The 14,370-nt window shown below is 37.2% G+C and overlaps 1 protein-coding gene across 1 annotated transcript; it reads left to right on the plus strand.

Annotated features, from left to right (window-relative positions):
* Nucleotides 1-340: 340 nt before the first annotated feature.
* Nucleotides 341-12,575, plus strand: LOC121641241 (meprin A subunit beta-like). Its single transcript, XM_041987270.1, has 15 exons — nucleotides 341-376; nucleotides 506-592; nucleotides 1,413-1,431; nucleotides 1,531-1,575; nucleotides 1,685-1,707; nucleotides 1,825-1,909; nucleotides 2,055-2,172; nucleotides 7,283-7,461; nucleotides 7,673-7,891; nucleotides 8,316-8,474; nucleotides 9,413-9,646; nucleotides 9,720-10,172; nucleotides 10,278-10,454; nucleotides 11,130-11,235; nucleotides 12,014-12,575. The coding sequence occupies exons 2-15, from the start codon at nucleotides 524-526 to the stop codon at nucleotides 12,090-12,092; spliced, it is 1,965 nt and encodes a 654-aa protein (XP_041843204.1). The 5' UTR covers nucleotides 341-376; nucleotides 506-523; the 3' UTR covers nucleotides 12,093-12,575.
* The last annotated feature ends 1,795 nt before the right edge of the window (nucleotides 12,576-14,370 follow it).

Here is a 14,370-nt window from a genome sequence, read left to right on the forward strand (position 1 = left end):
ATCTGTTCAGAGCACGAAGATCCCTTGTTCACTCATTTATTTTCATCACTAATCACTAATTTTATGATCACAAACACCTGAGAAGGACCATGAATTAAAATATGAACCGGACAAAGTGTAACCTTGCTGCTCTCTCTATTACTGGTAATTATTTGTGATAATATCTCACAGTTACAGTGTACTAGTGAAGCGTGTGACACTATCAAAGATTTTTATCTTGAAAATCAAAAACCAGTTGCATGACTTCAAATGGACACACTGATGACGCTATCATTTATGTTGTAAAACTGGTTTTGTTGCTTTTCTGCGAGTAACTAAAAGTCCAGCTGGTGCTCATCCTTTGCAGTAGAGGAGCAGACAACCAGGGTGGCAGAAGGTGAGTAATGGTGACTGACAATTTAAGCTAAATTTTACTGAAAGAAATTAAATATATCTTTTCTTGATTGCATTTCAGCACTTCAATATTAAAATGTCTTCATCATTTTCAATATATTTTTTTTTCCAGTTTAGTTGTAGACTCACCATGAGGATGAAAGTCCACATTTTTCTCATGATGAACTTGGCTGTTTCATCAGCAGCCTCCATTGGCTCAGTAAGATTTTATTTGTTGTTGGATTTTGTAAAAATAAATTAATATTTTATTTATAACCATACTTTTCTCTGAAGAAAAAGACAGGAACTTGTCTTTGTAATCAAATTCACCTGACATCGATTCCACTGGAAAATTGGATTTAAAATATGAAAATATGTTTGAAAAAATAAACCAGGGATACACATAATGCAAACCCAGGACATTCAGTTAAACTAAGAATTTTCAAGACTTGTATTGTTAGATCTGTAAGTGAAGTATGAATTAATACCTGATTAAAAACTGTCATGGTTCCTGGGTTCAGTGTGTGTTAGATGTTGATCATGGTTTAGGATTTTTTTTTTTTTTTTCATGTTCAGTTTGGTCTTGCTATTTGTTTATTGTTCTGTCTTTTTGTCATTTTCTGTTATGTTCATGCTTTAGGTTTTCAGGTTTGTCATGTTTAGTTCGGTTTTCCCTCTTGTGTTCCTGTGGTTCCTGTTCCTGGTCTAATTACTCATTCATTTCACCTTTTCCTTGTTACTCCTCCTGTGCATATATACCCCATGGTTTTCAGTTTGCTCTTGTTAGATCCTTATTTGGTTAACTCCCTGTTATTTAGTTTATCCCTGTCGTGTTTGATTCCCTGTCCTGAGTTTGTGACAAATAAATGCTTTACCTGCACCGATTCTGCCTCCTGCCTGATTCTGCCTGCACTTTGGTCCTCACATTCGCCGCCACACGTGACAAAAAACTATACAGTTGACTTGTTTCTTATGTACAATGTTTATTTTCTTTTAAATTATGCTGTTTTGTTATTAACTTTCTCTTGTTTTTATTTTAGACTGAACCAGATGTTGTGGGTAAGTAATTTTATCTTACTTTTTTTTATTTTATTTTAAATTATACCTAATGAATAAAACAGTGTGACTTCATAAGGAACCTACTGGTCTGTTTTGTAGACATTGGTCAAGAGAAGAGCATTATAGAAGTAAACATAGGTGCAGGTAAATATCTACATATAATTATATTCACCTTAAAATGAGATTGTTTTGTATCTTTCACATTTGAGTGACACATCTGATTTCTTTATTCATGAAACTTTTTTTATCATAGATTTACAAGATGACATTATTGAGGTAAGTTTAATATTTCTCTAGGCAAACCGTTAAATTTTATTAATAACCTATATATGTATAAATGTACACGTCTCAACCTCTTGATCCCTTATATATGACTCATAAACATGAACTCAGCACCCAAACACGCAAAGGAGTACCATTATTAATCAGACCCAACTGTGGACATCACCGGTCCCATATGCCTTGGACAAAAACCTCGGTAAATAGTATTTTCTCTCCTTTTGTCCCGTGTTTTAATGTTGTTTTAACCATCCATGTACAGAAAAGAGACTTTGTTATTAATATAATTGAACTAATATATTCTTTGTTTATGTCTAAAACACAATTTTCTTTAACAATGGAAGAGTTGAATGCAAAAGGAGCCATCTTGAAAGCATTTGAACAGTTCAGGGTGAAGACATGCATTGACTTCAAACTGAGAGACTCTGAGGACTACTACGTCTCTGTCCAAAAGTTAGATGGGTATGTAGTTATTTTTATTATTTTTTTTCCCAAAGTATCATAAAAACATGAAGCTTCAAGAGAACTTGGAGAGTTAGGAATTTCTTATTCAGTTTAACCTTTAAAAGCCTGTGACTTCCGACGATGCTTTAAATTACGACTTAGAAATGAATGTGATTGTAAATAAACTTGTTAGTGCTGTAAAACACTGAATAAGTAGGAAAACCTATCCAACAACACCAGACTATTTACTGCAAGCCCGTGGTTTGGTAGAAGCAACCACAACAGAGCAACCCAAACAAGCAATTTATTGTTAAAAGTAAAATACTTTTTGCAAATCTCAGTGTTTCTTTAATAAATAAATAAGAATTTTGAAAAAAAGGGTTTTCTTCATCCACTTGGGTTAGAGCTCTGGTCATGGACCTGGGTCGGTCAAGTAAATCCTTGGCTCCAGCAGTGGCCGTATTGGCTAAAGAATTCTCAAAGTCCCAAAGTCCACAAACAACGTCTGTTCTGAACAAGTGATGGCCCAGAACACTCTCACTGCATGCAGAAAAGAAAAGCTGCAAGTATCGCCACACAAAGCAAGCAATACAAACACCAAGATTAAAAGTTAGGCTAAAATAAAATCAATCTGCAAACAGCTCAAATCAAACTATAATTTATGTGCGGTGGGCCAGTCTGTGTAGTGTTCATCTAGGAGTATGGTTTTGGTGTTGAGGAGGCGGGACCCACCATCAAACCAGGAGCAGACGGATCTAGCTCAAAGTAACTTCAAGCCAATTTCACAGGATGACCACTTTGGGGACGGCTGAAGACAATGTAGACCCAGAGTGGAGGATAGCACAGGCCAGAATTCCAGTGGAAGCTAAATGAAGGTGGCCACAGGAGACCAAATACAGAGGTCTATAAACCAACAGGTTCTGGGCAACTCCACACAGGAACCTAGACACAGCCACAAGAATATTACTGCAGGGTTGGAGCAGGACACACACACCAGTCTGCTTTTGGCCTTTGTCCTTTGGTCAATTCAAGTCAACTTTATTTATAAGCAGGTTTAAAAACAACATAGAGTATGTTGACCAAAGTGCTGTACAGAGTGATAAAATGGAAAAAAAAAATTCAATTACAAAGGACTAATCAATAAAACAGATATAAAATAAATAAAATACTATAAAAATACAAGCATGAAATAAAAAAATCAACAAAAAAGAAAAATGCCAAAGCTCAGTCTGGTTTAAAAGCAAGAGAGTAAAAATAAATCTTTAAACAAGCTTTATAAATGTCCATAGTTGGTGAGGTCTTAATATGAAGGTGAGATTTTCCATTTTTGGGGGGCAACAACAGCAAAAGCTCTGTCCCCTCTTAATATCAGTCTAGACCTCAGGACAACAAGGAGGATCTAGAGGAAGTGTGTGGGGTTAAAAGATCGGTGAGATAAGAGGAGGCCAGCCTGTTTAAATACTTAAAACAAACAATAAAATCTTAAAATCAACTACAACAAATAGGCAGCCAGTGCAAAGAAGCTAAAACTGGTGTGATGTGGTCTCTCTTCCGAGTGGCAGTTAACATGCAGGCAGCTGCATTTTGGATCAACTGCAGATGGTGCTTGAGGGACTGAGCCACACCTGAGTAGAGACTGCTGCAGTAGTCAAGTCTAGACAAAATAAAAGCAGTGTCATTAGGCCAGCAATCATCCACACCTGTTACCCAGTTAGCACAGTTCAACACAGATGGAGGAAAATGGATGTTGTCCACGAGTTTAACATCAATTCCACACTTACAAAAACTATTAAAAATATATTTTAAAAAATTAGGGCAAAATATAAACATAATAATAATAATAATACATTTTATTTAAAGCGCCTTTCAGGGCACCCAAGGACGCTGTACAAAACAAATAATAAAACATTAACAGTACAGGAAAGGCACACATATACAACACAATCTAAAAAACCTAAACATAAAGGGCAGAGTGACGAGGATGTGATTGATATCATTGATAAGGTGCTGTCGAGGATGACACCCAGACTCTTGACCTGGGGGGAGGGGGAAACTGAGGCGCTGTTGATGGTGAGGGAGAAACTGTTAACTTTCGAAAGGGTGGATTTGGTGCCAATGAGGAGAATTTCAGTTTTATTACTGTTCAGTTTTAGGAAGTTGGTGGTGAACCAGGATTTTATTTCCAGGAGACAGGCAGAGAGGGAGGTAGGTGGGTGCGTGGAATTTGGTTTACAGGACAGGTAGAGCTGGGTGTCATCAGCGTAACAGTGGAAACAGATATTGAATTTACGGAAGATGAGACCAAGGGGGAGGAGATAGGTGATGAATAGAAGAGGCCCCAGGACAGAACCTTGGGGCACACCAGTGGAGACTGGGGAGGGGTCGGAAGTAAAAAATTTGAGTTTGATGAACTGAGTGCGGGCATTGAGATAAGACTGGAACCAGAGAAGGGGAGTAAGTAAGTGACACCAAGTGAGGAGAGTCTACTGAGGAGTATGGAATGGGATATGGTGTCAAAAGCAGCACTTAAGTCAAGGAGGATGAGAATGGAGAGAAAACCAGAGTCAGCTGCAAGGTGAAGGTCATTGGTAATTTTAATAAGGGCTGTTTCGGTGCTGTGACGGGGGCGAAAACCAGATTGAAAAGGCTTTAGAGATTATTATTGGATAAATGGGAATGAAGTTGAGAAGCGACTGTTTTTTCCAGGATCTTAAACAGAAAGGGCAGATTGGAGATAGGATGGAGGTTACTGAAGTCATTGGGATCTGACCCAGATTTTTTCAGAATGGGAGTGACTGAAGCAGTTTTGAAGGAAGATGGAACAACACCAGTAGAAAGTGAGGAGTGAATAATGGTAGTTATGAGGGGAAGCAGAGAGGGAAGTAAGGATTTGACAAGAAGTGTGGGCATGGGATCAAGGTGGCATGTAGAGGGCTTAGATTTTTGGATGAGGCCGGTAATCTCAGATGGATCAGGGAGTTGAAAATGAGAAAAAGGTACAGTCTGCATGACGGGGTCAGGTGTGTGAGGAGACATAGAGTCAGAGCAGAGGTGTTGGTGGATGTTGGAAATTTTCTGGGTAAAGATTTACAACAGAGAATTGCAAGTGTTAGTGGAGTGGAGATGGGGCAGCAGAGAGTGGGGGGGTTGAAAAATGTTGTGCAGAAGAGAGATGCTGTCAACTTTTGAACAGAGTGTGTCAATATTAATGTCCTTTACATTCCTAAATGAAATGAGGCAAGGGGATTTTACAGAAGTGAGAGTGAGGGCAGTGTCAAAAGTGAGCAGTAAATGATCGGTTTCAAGGACAACAGTGGATGAGAGGTTGGAGGGGGAGATTCCAGAGCAGATGAGTAAATCCAGAGTGTGTCCTTTTGTGTGTGTTGGGAAGTGGATGTGTTGTTGTGGTCCAAAACTGTCCAGGCATGAGAGGAAATCCCAAGTGAGGGGAAGACTGATATTGTCAACATGAATGTTGAAATCCCCCAGGAGCATTATGTTCGGAGAGAGAGTGGAAAGCTGAGTGTGTAGCGTCGTGAAATTATCCAGAAAGTCCTTATGCGGCTTTGGGGGGCGATATATTGTGGCGACGGTGGTGGGGGTCGGTCCAGGGAGAGTGAAAACAGTACACTCGCTCGGCCGGTGGTAGGAGAGTAGGCTGTCGGTGGAACCAGAGTAACTCAGCTGCTGTGTAGTGGTGTAGTCCAGCCACTGGATGAAGGCAGGACGACAGGAGCGACCAGGTGAGCAGAAGGCAGACATACAGCTTGCTGGCCCACATTTCTGCCAAGATAGCCAGGTGGACCAGTAGACGCAGAGGTGATAGGGCAGGTAATAAAGTGCAATCGCGCCAACAGCAAACTTGAAAAACCGGTGTTAAAATGCTATCGCACCATCAACCACGCTTAAAAAAATCACAAGATTAAAATCCAAAAAGAATTGAGGAATTAAGAGAAAACACTTAAAAAACACTTAAAAACTTTTAACGGTGATTAATACTGCTTCCCTCACAAGGTGGGTTTATTGCAATCACTGTACAAGTAGACAATATTGAACAAATATACCATGAAATCAACCAGAAGAGAATGTTGTAAAAAGTAGGCGGCTGCTATATCCCTCGAAGCAAAGGCACGTGTCGAGGTAAAGCAATTATGTCTCAAAACAATATAAAACCTTAATTTCACTTGATCCAACTAGCATGAAACAAGCTATAACAAGTTTAAACAATGTAATTACCATGAAGACATTTATATTATTCACCATTACCTGAATTAGGGTAGAAAGAATTACGAGAGTGATTAATACAATTCCCCCTAGTGGTAGGTGAACCAATTGATCCCAGACCAACAGGATTTAAGGCCTTTTAGCTGCTCACCCGTGCGTAATAGATTACATTGAACAAATGACAAAATCCTTATAAACGAAATATGAGATGAACAGATTTTTAACTACTATTTAACTCTTACATGAATTATTTAAGTTTTAATATTTATTGAAAACCTTGTTACTCTTTTTAACTTTTTTTTTTTACCTCTTTTAAAATGAAATCACCTTATGAATTAATTACCCCATCTTAAGAAAGTACAAAATGTGGTTATGGGGGGGGGGGGGGGGGGGGGGGGGGGGGGTAATGCCTATGTTATATCAACCCATCACAGTAACACAAAGTAAACATACATAAAGAGGAAAAATTAGGAAAAAGAAAATTACCATTCTGAGCTCAAGAACACAAAATGCAATAAAATGTAATACAGAATAAATCCCAACCCCTATTTAATCTCTCCATGACAGTCCCATCCAAATTAAAGCTGATAAGGTATATTTCAATTTGAAATATGCCAGGTTAGCTATTTGAAAATGCACAACTCTGCCATTTCTCTTGGGAAAATTATTTCAAATCAGACTTGTTATGATCAGGGATGATATCCATGTTGTTAAAGAATGTTGAGGTAAAACTGGCATGAAAACATAGAATCAGTACTCCAGGAGGATGTTCATTCAGCCATTTATTTTCTTATTGGCTCTTCTTGTGCTTTGATAAATGAGGTCAAGTAAATTAAATTAAAATATTGATGTTATCCCTACTGATCAATGCTGTTTTTTTTCTTTTTTCTTTTTTCCATTTTAAATGTTTTTCATATATCGGGAGAGTACAGACAAATGGGCAGCAGCTCTCCATTGGGATAGGCTGTGATACCATTTCCACCGTTGAACATGAGTTTTTACATGCACTTGGCTTCTACCATGAACAGTCCAGATATGACCGAGACGATTATGTCACAATTGTATTCAGCAACATCTTGAAAGGTAAATAAATATGTCAAACACTGGTGACTTAGAAGATGAAAGCAGAAATTTCCAAAATACTTAAAAGATGGTCAATTTTTAACCAACCATATAATGCTTTATAAAATCTGTCTAATATAATGTTGTATAATCAATGACTGATAAAATATTTGTTTGGTGTAGTTTAGATTTATTTTTTATATTGATGATCGGTTTTAAAATGTTTATCTAGGTAAGGAGAGCAATTTCCAAAAGTTTAGCAGTGAAGTGTCCACCACCCATGGAGTCCCGTATGACTACTGGTCTGTGATGCACTACGGCAAAAATGGTTTCAGTAATGGTAATGGCCTTACAATAATCACCAAAGACCCCAAATTCCAAGATGTGATTGGTCAGCAGATGGAAATGAGTAACAGTGACGTCACCGAGTTGAACCTCCTCTACCAATGTAGTAAGTGCTTAAAGTCTTCCAATACCTGATTTTAAAGATTTTATTTTCATTGATAGCTTGACTGAAGGAATAATTACAAAACAAAACCTTATGCCCCTTAAAGATAAGTAATTGTTGTCATTGTCCATTTATACTTTTCCACTAAAGCTCAACTAAAATTTAGAGACATGATTGTACTTGACCAGTCCAAAAATCTTTTGTTGATTTGGGAGCTGTAAATATGAAGAAGGGTCTGGACTGGTCAAAAAGGGTGGCACCTTTTGGCACTTTTTGGGAGAATAAAAATTAGTCTAATAAATAAAATAAAAATCAAGATTTTAAGAAATAATTCTGAGCCCAAGAAGTATAATCAGTATGTGTATATATGTGTATATACTGTATATATATTCAGCAGGCTAAAAATCTTCTTCATTTACCACTACAGACTCAAGTATTGCCTTTATGATGTACTGTGGCTTTTCCAATGGAGATATGTGCCAAATGAGCCGCTGTTCACAAAGTGGCAATGGCTGGCAAGCAGTAAAGCAGGCTCTCGGGGGTCCAAGCTCCGACCACACTGGCTTACCTAGTGGAAAAAACCCTGGTATAGTATTAAATTTTGTGAATCAAGAATTAATTATTTTTTATTACATCATTTTTTTACTATAATAAAATCTTTCCTCGTTATCTTTCAACTCAACATGACTTCATGGTTTTCTACATAGCATATAGTGCCCCACTCCAGGCACTGCTTGAGTGTAATTTATACACATTTTAAGCTTTAATGTGTCATTTTTCATTGCTAAAATAACACACCTAATTGAATGAGCTATGGTAAAAGTTCAGAGCAGGATGCCACAATCTCACAGTAAGAATCATTAATTGATACTCAGTTGCATAATAATAACATGCTGCCTGACAAGGTGTGTTTTAACACCTCTTTATGACAACACACTGTTCAACTGCCATCTAATAAACCCAGAAATAAGCCCACCAACATGATAACATGGTAAATAAATATTTATAAAACAAAATCTATTCTCCTTTAAAGACTGAGGAAGACTTGTTTGTGGGTTAAGTAGAAGATCTTTGTGCAATCCTGAGCAATCTAGTAGTAAACAACTATTTGCTTTGCTAAAATATAAAAACATAATGAAAATTTCACTTTTCCCTCTTAGTTTTTAGTCCAATTTTCTCTGTTATTATATTGTGGCAGCTACAACAGCCAGTTCATGAGTCTGAATTAAGGAACGTGAGCAGGCAGACTTCTATTCCTCATTTAAATTAATGACATTCTTAGATAATAAAGTCTTCTAAAGAAGCAGAGAAGGAACCAATATCATTCTAACTTGTCCCATATCGTCAAATCCAAGACCTTTTGAAAGCTTCTAACTTGTTTTGGTTTTGGTTGTTAATTTTGAGATGTGACTTAAATTCCTGAAGAATGCACCTTCAGCTTATAAATTAAATGGAAGAAATGGCTTTATTTATATGTAATCTATATGAAAAAAGTTCAGTGTGATGTGATTGTGATAATCTCAGTAGGTCAAGAAGGTGGTTACTTCATGCATGCTAGCACAGCATCAGGACAAGTAGGGGATTCAGCTCAGCTGGAGACCAACATGATGAGTCCTAAAAGAGGATGCAATGTCCAGTGCCTCCAGTTCTACTATTACAACAGTGGGAATGAGTCAGATCAACTTAACATCTGGATCAGAGAGTTTCAGGATGAACAGGACTCCACAGGAACCCTCCGCCTCGTGGGACACATCACAGGTAATAACAGATTGTTTAAGGAAACTTAACAGTGTGAAAGTGACAAAGTTCATTAAAAAAAAACTCCCTCCAGGTTCACCAACATCTCACTGGAAGCTCCAACATGTTTCTCTGAATGCCACAAAGCACTTCCAGGTAGTGTTTGAGGTTCGGAAAGGATCAGGAAGTTCTAGCGGGGGCTTCTCGATTGATGACACCAATCTCTCTGAGACTGAGTGTCCACATTTAGCATTTCAAGTGGATGACTTTGAGAATCTTTTAAACACTAGTGCTAGTGGAACCACACTATACAGCCCACGGCAGTACTCCAAAGAGGGATATGCTTATCGGATAGCTGTTAAACTCTACAAGACATATTTTGGGATGTTTGTGCAACTACTGTCTGGTGACAATGATAACCAGCTGGAATGGCCTTGTCTGCGACGACAAATGAATTTCCAAATGTTGGATCAGAACCCCAACATCCAGCTGCAGATGTCAAATCCAAAAACTTTCACCACTAATGAAAACCAATTAGACTCCACAGGTATGTTTTTAACAATATATGCATGAAAATTTTATTTATTTATTTATTTTACTGTATTGTATTGTATTGAAGAAAACGTCATCTATATATGTTTTACATCAACAGGTAACTCTTATTGGGGTAATCCTCGTGAGATTGGAAGTCCAGTATTTGTGGATGAGGACAATAATCAAGTCTATGGTGGAGCAATATATGGCTTTGGATCATTCATGAATCAGGAAAAAATGCAATACAGAGACTTCCTGAAGGGAGGGAGTGCCATTTTCCTCTTTGACTTTCAAAGTTGGTTTGACATTTTACCCATATAAAAGTTGTGACTGGAATTCAAATTTTGCAACAAAAATTCTTGAGAATTTTCATATTGAACGTGAGATCTGTTTCATGCGCTTTCAAGGAGAATGGGGCAGGGGGTCCTGGGTGGACAGCTGTGTGGTGATACAGCAAGTGGCAAAGAGTTGTGAGACTTGCATGTTCGGTTATAGTAAACTCCACATGATGGTGCAGTTTCACTTATTTGATTGATTTTTTTCTGATGGAGTTGACAATTTAGTATAGTCTATTGTTTCTTTGCTTTGAAAAGATGCAGAGAAAATGGAAACCTGGCATTGGCAGGGTGCCTTAAAAACAAAGCACAACTAATTATTCTTTTCTGTGTTCCGATTAAAATCACATCTTAAGCCAAATTTATGTGAGACGGTTGCTGCGTAAAATAATAGAAAATACTTGTTTTTGATTCATAACTGCTCTCATTCAGGTGTAGCTTGATTGACTTTTCATGGTTACCTCACATTACGATACATCACTGCAGGGCTCTAGACTGAATTTTTGTCTTTCATGAGAAGCAGGGTGGGATGGCAAGGGATGCAGAGTTCTGATTGCTTAAAAGCAAATAAATAAATAAATAAATCACTGGGGATTTTTTTTAATTAAGTTTTTTAAATGTTCATCTTTTAATAGATCTCACGCCACTTGTTAATGGAAGTACTCTGGCATGTCCTAAAACAACAGTGAACATTTCACAACCTCCAATGTCCATGCAGGATGCTGGCCCATGCTCACCAAGGTAGGACATTATATTCCATTTTATACTTGCAGGAAAGGTAACATTTCATTTTAAAATATCACTTTTAAAAGAAGTACTGTGCTCTGAAATTAGACTTCAGCATTTTTTGTTAAACAATGCTGTGACTTTTGCCGCCTCCTACTACTACAGATGGCAGGTATTCCTCCAGCTTGCTCACATATCATACACCTGTTAAGATTGTTGTATGCAATAAAATTATAACACAAATAATTTTCCATCTCAGAAAAATTGTGAGTGAAGTATTATGAATCCCAATGTAAAATTACCAATTCAAACTCCTGGAGAGCATGTGGCTGATGGACTATTTTCCATTAAAATTATGCTTTGCTGGTAGGAACTATTTTGGGGGTTTTTACACTCAGCCTCTGCAAATAATAAAGATAGAAGCCGCAACTATTCAAGAAACAAAATTTCAAAAGACTTTGGGAGAGATGTGAAAAGTATATAAAACCAAAATGGCCCTCCCTTATTAAAAAATGACTGGTGAATGTTACTTTGTGCCAGTGACGTGTGGTCAGGGGAGGCAGTGTCAGGGTTTGTCAGGGCTAACCCTATAACCCTAACCTGGCATGCTGAAGAAAAAAACATAAAATAAATATTAATATTTTCCACTTTGTCTGTCATCTGCATGTCGACAACAGCTTAGAGAATACACATACAAAGATTCATTTATAAGCTATAAGTACTATGGGTGTAATAGAAAACTTTGTTTTGCTTTAACACAATACACCATGTAATTTCTGTCTTTCTGCTGTAGAGTTTTCGACTTCTCCCCTGCAATGGTGGCCTCTCCTGTTCTCATCATCTTGCTTGCCTTGGTGCTCTTGGTGCCTTGATGTGCTATTTTGTAAAAAGGATGTGAAGTTTTTGCCGACTCATTTTAAGCATTTATGGCCATATTTAACCTCAATATGATTAGTATAGATGGCTAGAGTGGGAAGAGATTTTGATCAGAATATTTAGGTGTGAGATATTCAGATGAATAGTTATCAGCCTGTAACACTTCGAGACATATAATGTTTTGCAATTGGTGGTGGGACCATGTATTTGTTAGAAAAGTATCTTTTGATTATTTTAGACAATTATTAATTGTAATAAAAAATATATAATTTCATGAAAACCTTGTATAAAACCATGTGCTAGTGTATTTTACCATGAGTCTTGGTGCTTGATTGCATGCAAAAAGTCAAAATAATAAAACTTTAAAGTTAGAATGTGTGTGATCCTCTGCTTAACAACCAGCTCTTGTAAATTAAGACAATATTTTAAATGCATTTTGGTCAGAGATGTGTTTAATTCAATGTCCAAGGCACTGTCAACATGTCAATCGAATAAAGAAAAAAATCTTTATTTATCCCAAAAGGGAAATTACAAAATTGTTTTTTTTTTTTCTTTTGTTTGATATTTTAATAAAACTAATTATAATAGTTACGTTCTCCAGCTCCTCCTTTTTCTATTATCAAAGAGTTTTGTTTTTGTTTTTTTCTATTCATTTAATAATAGTAGGATGTTGTAACATACCTGACATATTTCAGCTGTCTCCTGCAGCCTTCCTCAGAAACATCTGCTGATGTGTTGCTGATGCATTATCAGCTGTTTTTCGGAGGTGTGGCCGTCCCAGCAAACCTGTCAGATTTGCCGGTATGGTCGTGGTGGTCTTTGGAGTAGGGAATCCCAGGGATCACTGCCACATCATGGCTTGGGACAGCGTAAGGATTGTTGGATGGAAGGGAAACAAATTAAAACTTTGGATCTTTGGAAACTTTGCAATCGAGATCAGGAAGTGGGCTGGCAACTCCATAAACTGGAACGAGGGGGCATACATGCTCTCACACACCTGAGAGCGTTAATCAGTGCAACATGTCATACACAAATAAAAAATCTTGTGAAACATTTCAAGAACAAAGAGAATTTTCTCTCCCAGTGTTTCAGATAATAGTTTACAGTCAGTTTCCTATAAACAGAAGCCTTTCTGTCAGGCTTTAAAGGCTTTTGTAGGTTTGTCTTCTGTCTGTTATCTTCCAAAGAACAGACAGAAAGAATTTCTCCAATGTACTGTCGTGAACAACCCCATCCTGCAGTCATAATGTACACATAACAATATTTAAGTAGTCCCATTTGTTTTTATTCAGGTGTGTTCTTTTATGTCAATAATCTTTGCTCCGTTTACAGGAGCAAGTTCCTCCAGTGGCTTTTGTCTAAATTGCCAAGTTGCAGATCACTTGAAACCCTTCAGAACTGCTCAAATACCAAACATTCAATCAAGACTTTCAATCCTTTAAATGCCAGTTTTTATTTGATGTCATAATTTTTATTTATCAGCTACTTCCTCTGGTGGCCTTCATGGCCAAAACTTCCCCCCACTGATCTTATTTAAAACTACATATTTTACCCTCACTGTCATTAAAGTTTAAAATGATTCATTCTTTAATATCAGCATTTAATTTATAGAAAAGTAGTGATATTTGACATTTTTATCTGATTCCACCAGAGCCAACTGGTTTCCCGTTTTACTCAGAAAATACTGGTATTTTTGCTAGTTGTGTTATGGAGCTGTGGGACCACCAGGGGACACCAAGATTTATTTAGGCAAGGCAGTTTATTTGTATAGCACATTTCGTGTACAGGACCATTCAAAGTGCTTTACATAAAACAAAAGCATTACAGATATTGAGAAATAGTAAAAAGACAGAAACACATAGCAAGAATCCCAATAAAATAATAAATTACATTAAAATGACTAAAAGCAAGATTAGTTAAAAAGTTACCGTGCAGAATTCATGTATAGGCGCATGAGAAAAAAAATGTTTTTAAACTGGATTTAAAAATGTCTACATTTGGTGAAAGTTTAATCTCCACTGGCAGCTTGTTCCACTTGTTTGCAGCATAACAGTTAAATGCTGCTTCTCCATGTTTAGTCTGGACTCTGGCTTGGACTAGTTGACCAGAGTCTTTGGATCTAAGAACTCTGCTAGGTTTATATTCTCTGAACATATCACAGATGTATTCTGAGCCTAAACCATTCTGGAATTTGTAAACCATATAGATTTTAAAACTGGTGTGATGTGTTCAGATTTCTTAGTCCTGGTTAAAACTCTAGCAGCAGCATTTTGG

The sequence above is a fragment of the Melanotaenia boesemani genome, chromosome 6 (genome assembly GCF_017639745.1).
Source record: "Melanotaenia boesemani isolate fMelBoe1 chromosome 6, fMelBoe1.pri, whole genome shotgun sequence".
NCBI classification, from domain to species: domain Eukaryota; kingdom Metazoa; phylum Chordata; class Actinopteri; order Atheriniformes; family Melanotaeniidae; genus Melanotaenia; species Melanotaenia boesemani.

Bases quoted from the DNA above. Each gene is read 5' to 3' on its own strand.
- LOC121641241 (XM_041987270.1), top strand. From the start codon at position 524: ATGAGGATGAAAGTCCACATTTTTCTCATGATGAACTTGGCTGTTTCA. The intron at 7,892-8,315 runs GTAAGTGCTTAA...TTACCACTACAG, and splicing joins GAACCTCCTCTACCAATGTA to ACTCAAGTATTGCCTTTATG. The intron at 9,647-9,719 runs GTAATAACAGAT...AACTCCCTCCAG, and splicing joins CCTCGTGGGACACATCACAG to GTTCACCAACATCTCACTGG.